This window comes from Pituophis catenifer, unplaced genomic scaffold (assembly GCF_029215685.1).
Source record: "Pituophis catenifer annectens isolate HBS135680 unplaced genomic scaffold, rPitCat1.0.hap2 SCAF_2, whole genome shotgun sequence".
NCBI classification, from domain to species: domain Eukaryota; kingdom Metazoa; phylum Chordata; class Lepidosauria; order Squamata; family Colubridae; genus Pituophis; species Pituophis catenifer.
The window spans coordinates 100338307-100356628 of NW_027256882.1; the positions used below are offsets into that span (position 1 = coordinate 100338307).

General features: G+C 38.9%; 1 protein-coding gene across 1 annotated transcript in view; it reads right to left on the reverse strand.

Moving 5' to 3' along the window:
* Positions 1 to 18322, reverse strand: part of SPOCK1 (SPARC (osteonectin), cwcv and kazal like domains proteoglycan 1) — a 510659-nt gene that overhangs the window by 80974 nt on the left and 411363 nt on the right. Inside the window, exon 6 of the mRNA XM_070933894.1 lies at positions 16112 to 16222. Within this exon, the coding sequence (XP_070789995.1) occupies positions 16112 to 16222 (111 nt within the window). The remainder of the gene's footprint in view (positions 1 to 16111; positions 16223 to 18322) is intronic.

Sequence of the window (18322 nt, forward strand, 5' to 3'; positions counted from 1 at the left end):
AGGTTGAACGCAACCACATGTTTATTGGACCCGTGTCCCTCCTGGTTGGTGCTGGCTACCCGGGAGGTTACACGAGGCTGGCTCCAGAGGATTATAAACGCTTCCTTGAGTGAGGGGTTCTTGCCTCCCGCCTTGAAAGAGGCGGTGGTGAGGCCCCTCCTCAAGAAGCCCTCTCTGGACCCAGCTGTTTTAGCAAACTATCGTCCAGTTTCCAACCTTCGCTTTCTGGCGAAGGTTGTTGAGAGTGTGGTTGCGCGACAGCTCCCCCAGTACCTGGAGGAAACCGTCTATCTAGATCCGTTCCAGTCCGGCTTCAGGCCCGGGTACAGCACGGAAACGGCATTGGTCGCGTTGGTTGATGATCTCTGGAGGGCTCGGGACAGAGGTTGCTCCTCTGTTCTGGTCCTATTAGACCTCTCAGCGGCTTTTGATACCATCGACCATGGTATCATGCTGCGCCGGTTGGAGGGGTTGGGAGTGGGAGGCACTGTTTTACGGTGGTTCTCCTCCTATCTCTCCGACAGGTCGCAGTCTGTGTTGGCTGGAGGGCAGAGGTCGACCTCAAGGCACTTGGTTTGTGGGGTGCCACAAGGGTCGGTCCTCTCGCCTCTCCTGTTCAACATTTATGTGAAGCCGCTGGGCGAGATCATCCGTGGTTTTGGGGTGCAGTGCCATCTGTACGCTGATGACACCCAGCTGTACATCTCCACCCCAGACCACCCCAACGATGCCCTTGAAGTGATGTCCCGGTGCCTGGAGGCGGTGCGGGTCTGGATGGGGCGGAACAGGCTCCGACTCAATCCCTCCAAGACTGAGTGGCTGTGGCTGCCGGCGTCCCGATATAGTCAGCTGGTGCCATCGCTGACTATTGGGGGCGAGACATTGGCCCCCACGGAGAGGGTGCGTAACTTGGGTGTCCTCCTGGACGCACGGCTGTCCTTAGAAGAGCATTTGACGGCCGTGGCCAGGGGGGCTTTCTATCAGGTCCGCCTGATACGCCAGTTGCGCCCCTTTCTGGATCGGGACTCCCTATGCACGGTCACTCATGCCGTCGTTACTTCCCGCCTTGACTACTGTAATGCTCTCTACATGGGGCTCCCCTTGAGGAGCACTTGGAGGCTCCAACTGGTGCAGAATGCGGCCGCGCGGGTACTTATGGGGGCGGCATGGCGCTCCCACGTGACACCTCTCCTGCGCGAGCTGCATTGGCTTCCAGTGGTCTTCCGAGTGCGCTTCAAGGTGTTGGTTCTCATCTTCAAAGCGCTCCATGGCTTAGGACCCAGTTATTTACGAGACCACCTTCTGCCTCCGATAACCTCCCACCGGCCAACACGCTCCCACAGAGAGGGTCTCCTCAGGGTGCCGTCTGTCAGGCAATGTCGGCTGGCGACCCCCCGGGGAAGAGCCTTCTCTGTGGGGGCACCCGCCCTCTGGAATGAGCTGCCCCCAGGGATACGACTAATCCCGGATCTCCGGACCTTCCGCCGGGCCCTGAAGACGTTTTTATTTCAGCAAGCCGGGCTGGGTTAAAAATTTTTAATTGGTGAATTTTATGGGTAACGGGGTTTTAAATTGGAGTAGCCTAAGATAATTTAATTCTGTTTTAATGTATTTTAATATTTGTATTGTGTGTTTTTAATTTTGGCTGTTCACCGCCCCGAGTCCTTCGGGAGAGGGGGCGGTATAAAAATTTAATAAATAAATAAATAAATAAATAAAGTACATGTGCGAATAATGGAACAAAGATTAAGAAAAAAGGAGCTTTCTTTAGAATAGGGAAAAAACCCCTGTGTACATCAGTGGCCCTTTTTTTCACCAGGGTTCTGTGGAGAGAGTTTTTTCCGTGGACCAGAGGGGGCGTGGTTTCATGTGCTGCCTGCATGTCGTGTATGGGACTTCTCTTGATTGCGCAGCCCGGTTTCTGGCATGTCACAGACCGGTGCCACTTCACGGACTGGGGGTTAGGGACCCCTACTCTACGTTAAATAATATATGGCAGTCTCCACATATCTGCAATCACAAAAACACAAACCCATGCACCCACCCACACTTAAAACACACTTTTTCCAACTAATTGGAAGCTATGATGAAGATTTTGAAATTGCAAGTTTGTCTAATTAGCAGTTAAGATTTTCTCTGTGGTTTTTTTCTGCGAGGAAGCATAAAAAAAAAAAAGACCTCCTTTTAATTTTGATGCATGTAATACATTCAACTACCATGAGGATCTTTTCACCCGCGCAAAGCAGACTAAAATCATATCCTTGTACTTCTTGTGATTACTTAAAAAACAAAGAGTAGCACCAAATCCCAGAAGTACTGGCAAACCACTTTGGCTCAAGATCAATTGACAGAAAAGTTTCCATTTTATTCAGTTCATATTACCAGATATAAGGAACTGTGATCTCTTCTAGGAAAAAGATATGGACATTTCAATAAATGTGCCTTTGTTAAATGTGCCATTTCTTGGATGACTAAATTTAATTGAAAATAAGTCTTGCCTTGAATTTCATGGTGTGGTCAGTCTTCTACTTGCTCTTGTTTATTATAAAATACCTGACTATCCTCCTTGTGCCTTAGTCACAAACATTTTATCATCATTAAAAAATCTAATCACAGCAGTTCCACATGGCATGCTATAAATCAGTTGTCCTATTTATTTGTCAAACTTGTCTCCAGCGTCAAATATGCTGGCATTTCATGAGAAAGTTACCCTTTATCTTACGCATCAGTCTATGAAAATCAAAATAAGAAATAAACCGCTACATTCTTGTGGAGTGAAATATTAGCATCACATCTTTCATAAGCATGACCAATTAGTGAATGGATTATATTGATAACTTGAAGGAACAAAAGCAATGGCTGAATCTCACTGGTGCAAGGAATGGATTAAAATAATAAACTGAAATTGCATGAGTAAGAATTGTTTAATCTTGAAAATGGGAAATCTGAATGTAATTCAACTGAAAATAGGAAACAAAACAAATATTAGAATATTTTGGATTATTTATGCGAATACCTGTAATTTATATGTACTTGTCTTCAGGTTCTTTTGTTTTCTTAAGGAACAATGATTTAGTGAATAATCAATTATTTTTCCTGCTGCTTTGTAAATTTCACCAAAATATTTTACTGAAAGTTTTTGTTTTGTTTTAGCGAGTCGCTGAATGGCGATTGAAGGGATAGTATATTAATATACTTTCATATTTTCTGTGTCCATGGAAATGAGCACTGACTGGCATTGTCACAAAACACATCCTACTTGTGTAATGTTGCTGTGATCATGATAATCATCACAAACAGAAGCCATTTTCTCTGGTCCCACATTTGCAGCATTTCTGCCCAGAGATTGAGGAAATGCCACAGTTAAATTTTGTTTTGGTCCCAAACTTATTTAGTACTCTTAGGCAGAACAGAACACAATAACAGAGTTGGAAGAGAGGCAAGCCAATATTATGTAGCTTCTGTTTTTCCCATCTATAATAACTCCAAATTATTTTACAGGGTTGATGTAAATATTATGAGTAATTCATGTGCACCAGCTGAATCCAAAAGTACTATGAGATTATTTATTATTGCAATTAACAACAACTGTCATCCTATTGTAATAGATTTTTTCCTTTCAACCTCTCCATTGTTGATATACTCCAGGAGTTCTGCCTTGGATGAAATGCAGCATCAGTAGGGAAGGACTAATCTATAGCAATTTTTCTGCACTCTAGTAGTTGCTGATGTGGCTGTGTAAAAATACCGCCAGAGTCTGAATCAAGGGCTTTTATTTGGCCTTTGGCAGATTTGCAATAGCCCAGCATGCTAGTCAGTTTTTGTTAACAAACTCCATAGAAATCCATGTAGCTCGGGGCCAATTTGCACTTGAACTGTCTATACTTAATGCAGGTTCCAGACAGTACTGCTTGTGATGTGGGAGGGGGGAGGGCAGGGAGAAGGCATCTGCTGATCATATGAAGGGAAATCTTCCATGTAGGCTCTATTGAGCTCTTGGAGGAAAGGAAGAATGTACATGTAACAATAATTATGTGAAAAAAGGTAAGCCAGCTAGTGGCTTACCAGTCTTGAGGTGGTGCTCTTCAATAATAAAAAGAAATCTGTCTGAACTGTTGCTCTATCTATGGGGATCTCCATTCAAACTGAGCTTAGTAAGCAGGCAAATTCCAAACCTCTGCTTTCCCCAGCAGCAGCAACTGTAAAACAAACTGTCTGTAGGTCACCTGGTTTCTCATGATGGTGAAATATGGATTTCTATTAAAGTTGCAATATGCAGATTGGAACATTTCTTCCTTAAGAGCTGTTTTAATCATAGGGCAAGCAGTAAGAAATAGATGGATAAAAGGAACGGTTTTCATATGGTATCTTTATGACTTCTACTCTCCTCTGACCTATTGTTCAATTATTCTATATCTATTTGTCTGACTGTCTATTATGTACAAAGCTAAAAAAAAAAACCATAACAGTTAAAAAAAATAAAATTAAATAGGCAACTTAGTCTACAGTGATCTGATAAACAACAGCATCAACAAAACAAAACATGGATCTTAAAGAAATCATAAATAGCCAACCACAAGGGCAAGTTTTCAATGGTTTTCAGAATCCTACGAGTTCTGGAAGGGTGTGTGTGTCCTAACTGTTCCAGAGTGTGGCAATTGCAAAAGAAGAGATATGCTTCCTAGGTCCCACAAGATGGCAAAGTTTAATAAATGGAACCTAGAGTGCACCCATTCTGTTGGAATTTACTAGGCAAGCAGAAATGTTTGGAGACAGTATGTGGAAAGATATCTAGACCCTATGCCATACAGAGTTTTATAGATAATAGACCTTTTCTGTTCAGAAGGCAACAGTCTAATGGTTCTCATTTCCCCAGCTTGCTTTCCACACTTGATGTTGTCTTTGAAAGATTAAGGTGAGTTTACTATGGGTGGTGTACTACTCTGCCTTAAGAAACATTTCAGAGAGATCTCACATGACCTTGCCTTGCCTCTCCTCTCCTCTCCTCTCCTCTCCTCTCCTCCCTCCCCTCCTCTCCCTTCCCTTCCTTTCCCTTTGGTTAAAGCACAGAGCTTTATAATTATTTATTAAACATCAGATATTCAATTTTCTATTCTTTTATTCAGCTAAGTAAAGAGATAACAAAAATGCTAAATCTGGTCTAATTCTTAAGCCTTACAAAAATAGCTAATTTAAAGAAATTTAAAAGGAGTGTCTTTTGAATACAATAGCCTGGCCTGAGAAGCAATGAAACATAAGATGGATTGGAAACATATGTAGAGATCTCCAAAACAAACACTTGGGATCAGTCTCCTTGGAGGAATTCCTATGAAGGTTTGGGGTCATAATTGATAAAGGCCTCTCCAAAATCCTCAGGTCAATTTTGATAGCTATGTTTTTAGGATTATAGAGGTGACTTAAGGTTCTTAAGGTCCAGGATTCTACATTTAGGAAACTCAAGAGTGTATTCCTTGGTTCTAGGTTGATTGACCATGTCAAGTATGAGATCCACAATCATAAAAGGTATGTGACTGGAAAGGAAAGAGTATGTATATCCAACCCCAAAATAATAGCCACAAGTTTAGCCATCTATGTGAGGCTTTGCTCCCTGCTTTGTCCCCCAGACTAGCTGTAAAGCATGAGTGATGTCTGAGTACCTCTCATTTGTGGCAAGCTTGTTTCAGTTTTTTAAAAACATGTTTTAAACTACAACTCCTAAAACCTGAAATGAAATTATCTTCTTTTTCCTATCTAGTGATTGTTTCCCAGCAACCCCAAAGTTTGTCTCTGAAATGTGGAGGACTCTGGCAATTGTGCCAATTTGTGCTCCTGGAAGAAATCTTTTTCCTTCCTTTCTCTTTGATTCAGTATATCACTTTGGCCTCCAGTTAATAGAAAACACTTGTTTTTGCATTCCTCTTTTATAGTGTTCCGTCTTGTGAGAGAGTGAGAAGTAAGTATCAATACATTATACATCTGCACCATGAACCCAGAGGGAATGAAATGCTTAGCATTAGTTATTTGTTCCAAATTGGTGACATAAGTCATAATATCTTTTTCTCTCTTTGTCCATGTGCCTGTATAAATCTTACATGTATGAACATCAGTTATGAGCTTGCTGTGAGACTGATAAGAACTAATTTATGTAACTGGATTTAAATAATGTTTCAAGAGGATTTTTATGTAAAAAAGGTAATATTTACACTGTTTTCTCCGTACTTGTCACAACAATCAATTCATGTTTTGGTATTTTCATTCCCATAATGATCTTTGTCATGAGAGGTTTTTATTCTCAGCATAAATTCTGGAGAAGACACATGCATAATATAGACTAAATGCATTATACATTTGATAACGTGACCTTTTCACAGTTCTAGAGTTTGACTGGTTAGTCACTCCAGTTTTTTTTCCTTTTTCTTTAAACACTCCTGGCAATCTGAGGAAAACAGGTGGTAGAATGCATAATACACTAGCTCATTATGAAATTACCGTTATAGCTGTACTTGTTTTATACCAACGATTCCCAGTCTGTGATTCATGAGGACATAGCAGATAATCCCTGATACAGATGAAAACCTAATACATTTTCAAATGTCCAAAATCTTATATCCTATACCAGTGGTGGAATTCAATTTTTTTTTTTATTACCAGTTCTGTGGGCATGGCTTGGTAGGCGTGGCAGGGGAAGGATACTGCAAAATCTTTTTACTTTAGATTTAGATTTATATACCGCCCTTCTCCCTAGGGACTCCATTCCAATCTCCAATCCCCATTCCCACTTCACTCCAGGGGAAGGATACTGCAAAATCCCCATTCCCTTCCCACTCCTGGGGGAAGGATATTGCAAAATCTCCATTCCTACCCCACTCTGGGGCCAGCCAGAGGTGGTATTTGCCGGTTCTCCAAACTACTCAAAATTTCTGCTACTGGTTCTCCAGAACCTGTCAGAACCTGCTGGATTTCACCTCTGTCCTACGGTATATTCAATTGAATTATTCAACTGTCCTACGGTATATTTAATTTATTATTATTATTATAGTTGGTCACATAGTCAGCTAGATATTTAGACTAGATTTGCCATTTTTTCCACCTATAGAGTCCTTTCCCAAGGCTCTAAGTTAGGCAGATGTTACAGTTTAATAATATTAATTGTTATTGTCACAGGAGGTAAGCTGTTCCAAGTAAAGCTTCTCTAACACCATCAAATATCCATATCTGCCTATCCCAGGTCCTTGGAAAAGACTTGAAAGACAGAAATACCAAATCCAGTCTGAACATTTCGCTGACTGTGTGACGAACTATAATAATTAGAACCAATAAAAATAGGTGCCATGAGTACAATCCTAAAATATTTGGAACACCACTTGAATATAATTGGCATTGACAAAAATCACTGTAAATCAATTGCAAATAGTAGTTTTACTTGGAAGACCTTACATTATTCAATGATACAGTTAATATTATCAAACAACATTTCTCTATCCCAAGTCCTTGGGAATGACTCAATAGATGGATAAAAATGCCAAATCCAGTCTAAACATCTGGCTGACTGTGTAATGAAGTATAATAATAGTTTTAGAATAATAATAATAATGAGAAAATGTTTATAAAGATCAATACCAGCTAAAGAACTGGCATCTGTAACTTCATATCATTGTGAAGAGATAATAATTGTTGTTATTATTATGTATAAACAATGTGAGACCACAGCTGCCAGTTCTTTAGTTGCTGTTGACCTTCATGGGCATTGGGTTCTTCCCAAGAATCTAGGACGTCAAAATGTTTTGCCGTACTATATGTTTGGATCAGTGGTAGTATTCTGCTGGTTCTAACTGGTTCGGGTGAACTGATAGAGGCGGTAGTGGGAGGCTCCGCCCAGATGTCATCACGTCGCGTTTTTGACGCTCTGCGCATGCATTTGCGAACCGGTAGTGAAGATAAGTGAATACCACCACTGGTATGGATCCAAGCAGTGAGATCTTTTGCAACTGATAGAAGGAAAATCTTTTAATGTGCGTAACTGTCATCCAAGATTTTGGGGGGTATGGCACTCCATGTGCTAATAACCACTGAAACCTGGTTATTCTAGCTGGTTTATATCAGATTCATTCAATTTTGTTTTCAATTATTAATTCCATGGTTCTGCAGATGTCCTTAGAGTAATCCACAAAAGCTTTTGGTAATAGAGAAGTGGATTGCATTGAGTATCACAATTCTTCAAGTCAGTCTATTGTGTATGTTAAGATGAAATCTCAAAAACCTTTTGAAACTGGGGACAATTAAAGACATCTAAAATTAGGGGTGGGGAAGGGTTGTTGGAAGCAGTTATTGATGCGGTGCACCTACTGTAGGTACAAGGCATTGGTAGTGACAGCAGTGTTTTCCTTCCCCCTTTTTCCTTCCTCCAAAACAGATGACAGTGATGAATCTCCTCTGAAGATCATCAAACTTCCTCATATCAACAATTTGCCAAAATTTACTGCACCTTGTTTATAGCAGGAAATTGAAATCTAGATAGAGATAATATCACTTTAAACAGTAATTGCAGAGATTACTACTAAAATAAAACATATCCATTATGTTACTGTATACTGATTTAATAGCTATTGGTTGCTTTTTTCAAGCTTCCCTTATTTTCTCAGGAATATATTGTTGGAACCAAAGACAATTTGACTGTCGTTGCTTCTCTCTTTGTAAACAAGCAAATGCAGGAAAGCAACAACTACAGTGCTTTTTTCTTTTTTGCTAGAAGCAGAACCCCTGCCATTTTGAAAAGTTTGTAAAAATGAGGAGACTGGCAGGAATCCATGTTTTTTTTCTTGCTCAGCCTGCACAGTACAGTCAAAAGGACATTCTCCTCTCTCCTGTAACTACCCATGCAGATTCTGTAGAGACAAAGGTTTTATAAGAGAGGAAGGGAAGACACTCAAATGGAAGTTCATTTGCATGTCACCTGATGTCTTGCATACCTGAAGTTACACTTGACTCAGAGCTCTTAAAATATCAAGCTTCACATGTTCTGTTTTACATGAAATAAAAAGCAGGCTGTCCTTTCTCTCATGTTCACTTTCCCTCCTCCACCTGTTCATTTTAGCTTTTGCGCAGGTAAGTCTGTCATCCAGCATTTTGGGAAGTTGTCATTCATATGTGAGATAATACGAGGACTACAGCGGTAAAGTTCTACATTCATATGGACCTTTGCAGCTTGTCATTAAAATATGTAGCAGTTTAAAATGGCTCAAAATCTACCTTAATGAGATGAAAATTAATAAAATGGACTGCTTTTAGGGCTGATGAGTTAAGGATATTGTATGTCATTCTAATTCGCAAGGGCAGCTGTACTAAATTGTGGGTGCACATTAGAGCCTGCAAGCCTCAAGGTTTTGTAAGAATAGAATAGAATAGAATAGAATAGAATAGAATAGAATAGAATAGAATAGAATAGAATAGAATAGAATAGAATAGAATAGAACAGAACAGAACAGAACAGAATAGAATTCTTTAATGGCCAAGTGTGACTGGACACACAAGGAATTTGTCTTGGTGCATATGCTCTCAGTTTACATAAAAGAAAAGAATTTTCAGATTACCCTTAGCCTCTTTCAAGAATAATTAGGATGCTTCTCCTAAATTCCAGGTAATTGCAAGGGGTCAGCAGGGTTGGGATGAATAGTTTGGTGGATGCCAGAAACACAAGAAAGAAATCATCTCAATCGTTAGAAGTCATCTGATGAACAAAATAGATAAGAAAATAACTTTCTCCCACTTGTCTTTATCTTTGGGAATTAAGTATACAAAGGTTAATTCATTAAATAAGTAGAGTAATATGTAGTATATCCAATGAATGTGATTAAGTACCATTAATCCATTAATCATTGATTCTTAGAATGAGTAAAGACACCTTGTAGACCACTCCTTTGTTTGACATCCTGACACATGTCCATTCAGCCATATCTAAAAGTCTTCATGAAAATGAGTATCACTGATAAAAAAAAAACCTGTTCCACTGCTTTTATCATCAGAAAATTCCTCAGAATAGTCAGTCCAAATCTTTTTTCTACTTTCAATCAATTGGTCCTTGTCTTGATCTTTTTTTTTTTTTTAAATTTGATTTATATGCCGCCCTTCTCCGGAGACTCAGGGCGGCTTACAATGCGTTAAGCAATAGCCTTCATACTTTCGTATATTTATACAAAGTCAGCTTATTGCCCCCACAAACTGGGTCCTCAATTTACCCACCTTAGAAAGGATGGAAGGCTGAGTCAACCTTGAGGTTGACTCTCTTGTTAAAACAGAGATCAGTTTTGCCCTCTTGTTTATGACAATCTTTTTGTTATTTGCAGATTGTCAAAATATTCCCTTTTGGAAGCTAAATATGCTGAAGATTTTAATTGTTTACTGGGACTTGGTTTCCAGACCCCTTATTATCCTCAATTTTAGTTCATTTCTGTATTTCTGCTCTAGCAAGCACTTTATACAGTGCAATATTATCAGAAATCTTGGAGAAGAACTTTCATCCCACACATTTTTTTTTCTTTTTCTTTTTTTAAAGTTTAACACTACAGAATTTTTTGATAGCGTTGTGAAAATATACCAAAGATTCAAATTTATTCTTCTTACTTCTCTTCAGAATTTCAGTTGACAGTTTAAATTCCATGATGAAATTCTAGAGAAGATAATAAGCCCAGAGACACCTACTTTCTGTGCTTATATATGACATCTTTTCAGAATGGATGTGAGTATACGATAGCACTCCATCTGTACATCTACTCTATCTCATTCTAAAATGGGAGCCTGAGGATAAAAGCATGGTTCAGAACACTGGCAAAGAAGAGTGACAAGCCTACTCTTTCTTTGTCAATATATATTAGAAGAAGCTGTATTGAAAGAAGATGAACATGGTTTTAAAATTGGAGTATAACCTGCAGTATGCTGATACACCCTGCTATAAATGCAAAAGATTTTCAAGCTCTACTGATAAAAGTTATGGAGCAAAATGAAGCAATGGACTAAAATTAATTATAAAGAAAGCCAAAGTGACAATAACAGATAGAACAACCAACAGATAGAATTCACAATGAAGATATCAAAGCAGTGGATACATTCTGCCTTTTAGGATCAACCATCAACAGCAAAGGAACAGTTAAGAAATGTCACAGACTAGTAGTTGGTAGAGAAGCCATGTAGGTTTTGGAAAAAATATTGAAATGTCATAATGTGGTTTAGACTATGGTGGGTTTCAAATTTTTTTACTACCGGTTCTGTGGGCGTGGCTTGGTGGGTGTGGCAGGGGAAGGATACTGTAAAATCTCCATTTCCACCCCATTCCAGGGGAAGGTTACTGCAAAATTCCCATTTCCTCCCAATCAGCTGGGACTCAGGAGGCAGAGAATAGATGGGGGCGGGCCAGTCAGAGGTGGTATTTACCAGTTCTCCAAACTACTCAAAATTTCCACTACCAGTTCTCCAGAACTGGTCAGAACCTGCTGAAACCCACCTTTGATCTAAACCAACAAAGATCAGAATTACGCAAGTCAGGGTATTTCCTGTGATACTCTATGGAAGTGAAAGTTGAATTTGAAGAAGCAGAATAAGAAGAGTATTAAAGTTTGCTGTTGGAGACCTCTTCTGAGAACAATATGGACAGGAATGGATCATCATAAAAAAGCACAATTTTTCCTACTTTAGTCACATTATGCAAAGAGCTAGCTCTATAGAGAAGTTTTCAATGCTGGAAAAGGTGGAAGGAGCGAGAAGATGATAACTAGCAGCAAAGTAGAAGGAATCAGTTATAGAGGTATTAGGTGTACCATTGAAAGATCTAAAAACACAGGTTAGGGACAAACTGTTAAGGAGAAAAATCTATCTATGTGGTTGCTAACGGTAAACAGCAACTTGATGGCACATAATCAATCAATCTGTCTTTGCGCTCTATCCTAGTAGCCTCAAAAGGTTCCATGAATTGCTGCAAACAAGCTCAAAATTGTGAAGTGCTCTCTGAGTTTGCAGATGTTTCATAGACTAGGCAACATAATCAGTGCCAGCGAGTGTGGGTTATGTTCCTTGCTTATTCACAGAACCTTGGCCTGTCAATGTTTGTGGGAATGTGTCATCTCGTCTTCTATTGCAAGCTCAGATTGTTAAAGTACAGAATGATAACAACCCCACTACGTGGCTGCATTCATTTACTGTTACTTCAATCTCTACAGCGGCCATAAAAGAGGCATCCATACAACAACTAACTGAATCTCTATGACATCCAACTCTCTCTATAACACATCTGTTTAGTTTACATTTCGGATCCTGAACAGATTATTTACATTATCAATATCTACATCAAAACTATTCAAGACAGTATATTTCAGTGGCCTGCCTAGTGAAGCAGCAGGCATTATTATGGTCATGGCCACTTGAATCTGGCTAAACAGGATTGCAATCTGTTTTATGAGCATATGACATTTAAAAGTTTCACAACCCTAAATAAGAGAGGAAAATCCCCAGTCCTGCTTCCTGCAAATTTCCTCGGCTCATCCTCTTATCTATCTTTCCCACATGATTAGCCATTACCACCTCAGTAGTAATGAGTGGGTAATTTCTGGGCGTCCATTATTTGTCTGTCTGCCTATATGAAGGCAAAAGACTAGTAATATATCAGGGCAGATGCACAAGATCTGAGTGCTTTGCAATACTCGAATTATTAAATACATAAGCACAGTTATGTAGGATCAGGTCACTAATTGACAAGGAATGCTCACCTCAGTCAAAGTAGAGACAGATTGAAACATCATTATATATACATTTGTGTTGAGGGTTCAAATTTCCTATTACTCCTATACTATAAACTAATTCATTAAGGCTAAGATTTTCAAAGCAAAACGTGACCCAGTTTCCAAGAAATATGTAGCTCCTTTAAGCATCTTGGAAAGCTCAAACACAGGTCTTCCGGCACTGTTCAATATTGCAGCCCTGGGTCTGCTTGATTTCTCCTGAGTATTTCTTTGTATCTTGACCTACTGCTAAGGGCATTTTTTAATACTTCAGGCCCATGGTAAAGCCTCATAACATTCCTGTTAGAAGTTGGCACTCTAGGCTGGTAAAATAGAACCTTCTGCTTGCTTCCTCAGGGAAATAAGCATTTTTTTTTATTTTTTATTTTTAAAATTTGATTTATATGCCGCCCTTCTCCGGAGACTCAGGGCGGCTTACAATGTGTTAAGCAATAGCCTTCATACTTTTGTATATTTATACAAAGTCAGCTTATTGCCCCCACAAACTGGGTCCTCATTTTACCTACCTTAGAAAGGATGGAAGGCTGAGTCAACCTTCAGCCTGGGGAGATTCGAACTTACAGTAATTGCAGACAGCTGGTGTTAATCACAATGCTATCAGTCTGCTGAGCCACCAGGCCCTTCTTTTTAAAAAATAAGTCTGGATTTGTAGAATGACTTAAACAAATACAAAAGACCTGGTTACTAGTGAGTCATTGATAGTACAGTGGTTTAGTGCACCCTGTTATTAACATAGCTGCCTGCAATTTCTGCTGGTTCGAATCTTGCCAAGGCTCAAGGTTGACTCAGCCTTCCATCCTTTCTAAGGTAGGTGAAATGAGGACCCAGTTTGTGGGGGCAATAAGCTGACTTTGTATAAAATATACAAAAGAATGAAGGCTATTGCTTAATGCATTGTAAGCCGCCCTGAGTCTCCGGAGAAGGGCGGCATATAAATCAAATAAAAAAAAAATATCATTTTTTTTCTGCCCACAAAGATTACTACTAATGACTAATAAAAGAAAAAAAAAAAAGCAAGTGCTGTTCTATATGGTCATTTGTGGGTTTTTTTTTCTCCTTTACCATTCCCATGTTCTCCAGAAAGTCAATCCCGCCCCTCCCCCCATAGCAATAACTTGACAAACCCAAAGATCGAATTGGCAGCTGAAGTGACACTTCAGCTTTCATTGCTACAATCACGCTTTCCCTCAGTGGAAAGTGAACCACAGAAATAGTGAGACAGAAAGCCAATGCCAATTTTGCAAAGAAGCTGGATACGAATATTGGCCAAAATGCAAATTTGGAGTAAAGATATAAAGTTCAGTAGGCATGACACAACTGCAGAAGGGTACTAAATTGACAGGGCTTTTAATATTTTTTTTAAAAAATGCTTTAACTATCTTTTAGGTCCTATAAAATATTCAACACAGGACCCTGCCCCTCAAAAAGTAACATGACCAACATTAAAAATACAGTAAATATCAACCTTAATCTGTTATTTTAGATAATTAGAATGCAGCTGAGTACTAATTGGCAGTCTGACATGGTTATAAAAAAGAAAAATATAATTTCAGGTTGCATCTATAGAAATGTTGTGTGCAAATTAAGGGAAGGGAAAATTCCATTGTTTTTTCTCTACTGATCAAGCTCACTTCATCTATAGCCCATGAGCCTTAAAGTCCTCAAGGATGAACATGGCTCTATAAGAAGGGTTCACACAAATCAGAAAGGGTTCAGAAAAGGACTGCGCAGAGCATTGAAAAATAAATCCTAGGAGGAAAGTCTGTAGGAACTGGATATGTTTAACTTTGCTCAAGCTTTAGAAAAAAGTCTAAGAAGAAAGCACAGTTCTTGAAGGAATCCCAGAGGTGCTTTTTCAGGAGGCAACTGGAATTTCTTGTTTTTTCCTTTGATGATTTTTTTCCCCCCTCATGAAAGAAGCTTCTTTTTTTCTGGAAATCTGTTCATACTCCCACACCATTCGAAGAGCGTTCATTCCAAAATACATAGCTAAAAGTCTATGGAGATTCTCAGTCATCCAGGTCATGGTTGTGTCCCAAAGGTGCTTTTTCATGAGGCAACTGGACTTCCTTGTTTTTTCTTTGAGGGCATTTCACTTTTCATCCAAGAAACTTCTTCAGCTGTGACTGAATGATAGGGAATGGAAGGATTTATATTCCTTGCAAGATAACTGATTATTTGCATTCTTTTAGAGAGTCGTTGGGGCCACTTGAAGGAATGTCATCCCTTTTTGCAAAGTAATATTTTTAAGTTAGGTAAAGTTAAAGGTTCCCCTCGCACATATGTGCTAGTCATTCCCGACTCTAGGGGGCACTGCTTATCTCTGTTTCAAAGCTGAAAAGCCAGCGCTGTCTGAAGACGTCTCCGTGGTCATGTGGCTGGCATGACTAAACGCCAAAGGCACACGGAACGCTGTTACCTTCCCACCAAAGGTGGTCCCTATTTTTCTACTTGCATTTTTTATGTGCTTTCGAACTGCTAGGTTGGCAGAAGCTGGGACAAGTAACAGGAGCTCACTCCGTTACATGACATTAGGGATTTGAACTGCTGAACTGCCAACCTTTCGATCGACAAGCTCAGCGTCTTAGCCACTGAGCCAGCAAGTCCCATGTATTTTTAAGTTACAGGAAAGCAAATTCCAACTGAATGTTTAGAATGAATTTCTAGAAATGTGAGCAGTTTGACAATAGACGTAGATGCAGGGTGAAAAGAAAGTTCTCTAATAGCGTGAAAGAAAGTTTTCAAGCAGAGCTGAGGCACTTATTTATTAGGAATGCTTCAGTTGCATCTATCTCATGTAGGAGAAGATTGTCTTAGGCTATGAGACTCTTCACATCATTTTCCAGGTGACGAGACTATGTTCTCTTCCATTCCATTCTCTTTATTATCAACCTAGCATCCAAAATTAATGTTTCATTTTGGTTCTATCGTTTTCATTTTTCTCCCCTGAAGAATAAAGATCTAATGGCAGGAAAAGCTCTTTTATCACTCTGCACTGAATTATTGAAGTATAGCATGTGTAAATGTGACTGATTCCCTCTTTAATTTATGTCCAGAAGTTCATAATGATGGTATGTGAGTATCCAGCAATATCTCTGATTCTCAGGGTAGATTCTTATACTAACATTACTACAGCCAAAATCTAGGCTCTGTGATGACTGGTTAGCTGAATCTGAGACCTCTTCAATGGCACAACAGAAACATTGCCCCAGGTGTGAAGTTCTGACAAACAGCAATTTGTCAATATGTCAAAGCAATAGAACTGCACCATATCTAGTTGTATTAGCTGAAGTCTCTTCAACTTGAAGGAGAGCTTAACAAACCTTTGGAAAGTCTTTTTGTGCCTTTTGTGTTGCTGTCTTGGAGATTAGCCATAGTCACTCCTCCTTTCTTCTGCTTTAACAGAGGTGAAGTGATAATGTTGACAAAAGGATCTGAAAAGAATGAGGATTCTTACTATTTTATGACATTGCACTATAACATCCACAAATTCATAGTCCAGATGTTTGGTCAGAAGACAGGCTTGCGTTGAGAAAAAGTGACAGTGCTTTTGATCTTATTGATATTTGTTTACTCTGTCCATTTATGTAACAGATCAGGAAATAATTGGCTCTTCTTTTTAGCAATCTGGTGCCAGATTGAAGTTATTGGCCACAATGCTATGATGTGTGGTGAATTAGTTCCTAGAGATTTTTTGGGCTTAAGTATTTCTCATGTGTTTTATTTTGCCCTTGTTATTTATTGTAACATATTATATGAAGAATAATTTCAGGAACTGGATCTAATGAAAGGAAAGACTAGGAGACTATTGACATGATAACAATCTTCCAATATCTAAGGGGCTACCACAAAAAAGGACAGGTCAACCTATTCTCCAAAGCACCTGAAGGCAGGATAAGACATAATGGATGGAAACTAATCAAGGAGAGATCCAACCTAGAAATAAGGAGAACTTTCCTGACAGTTAGTATAATCAATCAGTGGAACTGCTTACTTTTAGAAGTTGTGGATGCTCCATCACTGGAAGCTTTTAAGAAAAGATTGGACAGCCATTTGATTGAAATGGTATAGGTATTCTTGTTCAAGCAGGGAGTTGGACTAGAAGACCTCCAAGGTCCCTTCCAAATCTGATTGTTATGTAAGGTGTTGCTTTTACCACACAGACTTTGCATATTTGTATTGTTTTATTAAACATACACAAAAAGAAAGAAAAGAGGAAAGAAAAAGAATTTTTTCACATAATTAAGCCCAAATCTCTGCTCAAATCAGGAATCCACATTAAAATACAACAGTAGGCTGCTCAGCTTAAAGGCAACTCTCCCTGGACAATTGGTCCCACTGCTACATTGAATTTACAGTTGATATTCAAGTCTTGTTATACAATTAGATTATTAACATATAAAATCTGTGTACCTAATATTAGGAAATAAACAGAAACTAAGCATACGCATGAATGCATGTAGTCTATATTTATATGCACATCTCCAATTGGGACTCTCAACAGTAAATTGTTTGTCTGATACATGAAATCAAATGTATATCAAATGAAGAGTGAGTTTTGGGGGAAAAATAATGGTAGTATTGCCACATAATGGCAATTTCCTTTGTTTGTTTGTTTTGCAAAACCCTGAAACCTAAATCTCCTCTTACCTGTTCTCTGTTGTAGCCAATAAATGTGCTTACATACTGTATATGCACACAACATATTTAAAAGATAATGCTAAGAACTTACAAATGAATGGAGCCATTCATTTTCACAACTTCAAAAATTACAGCTTTAAACACTAAAATCCTGAAATCTATACCGATAGATGCAATTTGCATTACTTTTGAGAACTTTACTAGATTTTGAATTGAAAATGATTGAAGGTTTACTATAAATGTATGTTATTACATACATTTCACTTCCTTCGAAGTGGTATTCTGGTATTTGCTGCCTGTGTAACTTTTTTCCTGACATTTCCCTTCCAAATTACAATTGAAATGTTTAATAATTCAGTACATGGAGATTTTATTCAAAATATTATAGTGACAATTACTCCAGCATTAAGGACCAGTGACAACTTCCTTCAGTTTCTCCTTATTTCCCTTGTGTTCCTTGAATGGAGTATGACTTTGCCAGTAACAGCAATACCAGCAGCAACAACAATAGAAAAATGAAAGTAAGATTGCTCCTTCCTGAAAGCCCTTTGCCAGACTTCTGGCCCATGGCAGAGATCTGGGTCTTCTGGTTTCACAGTTCACAATTCCCTTCTCTTAACTATCAAAACATTAACAGAGGTGTTAAAAGCCAGTACTGCAGTTCATGCCATAATAAATTTGGCCCCTATCTTCCAAATCAATGATAGATCTTCTCAAAAGCTCAGTTTAAGTGGTACAAATATTTGAGTTTAGTCGTTTTGACATACACTAAATCTCAGTGTCTTGCAAGACCAAATCCTCAGTCCAGAAGCTAGAATAATTTCAACCAATGCTGATTCAGTGTCGTCAATAAATAATAATTTGAGCATTTAGTTATTCATTTATCATAATTT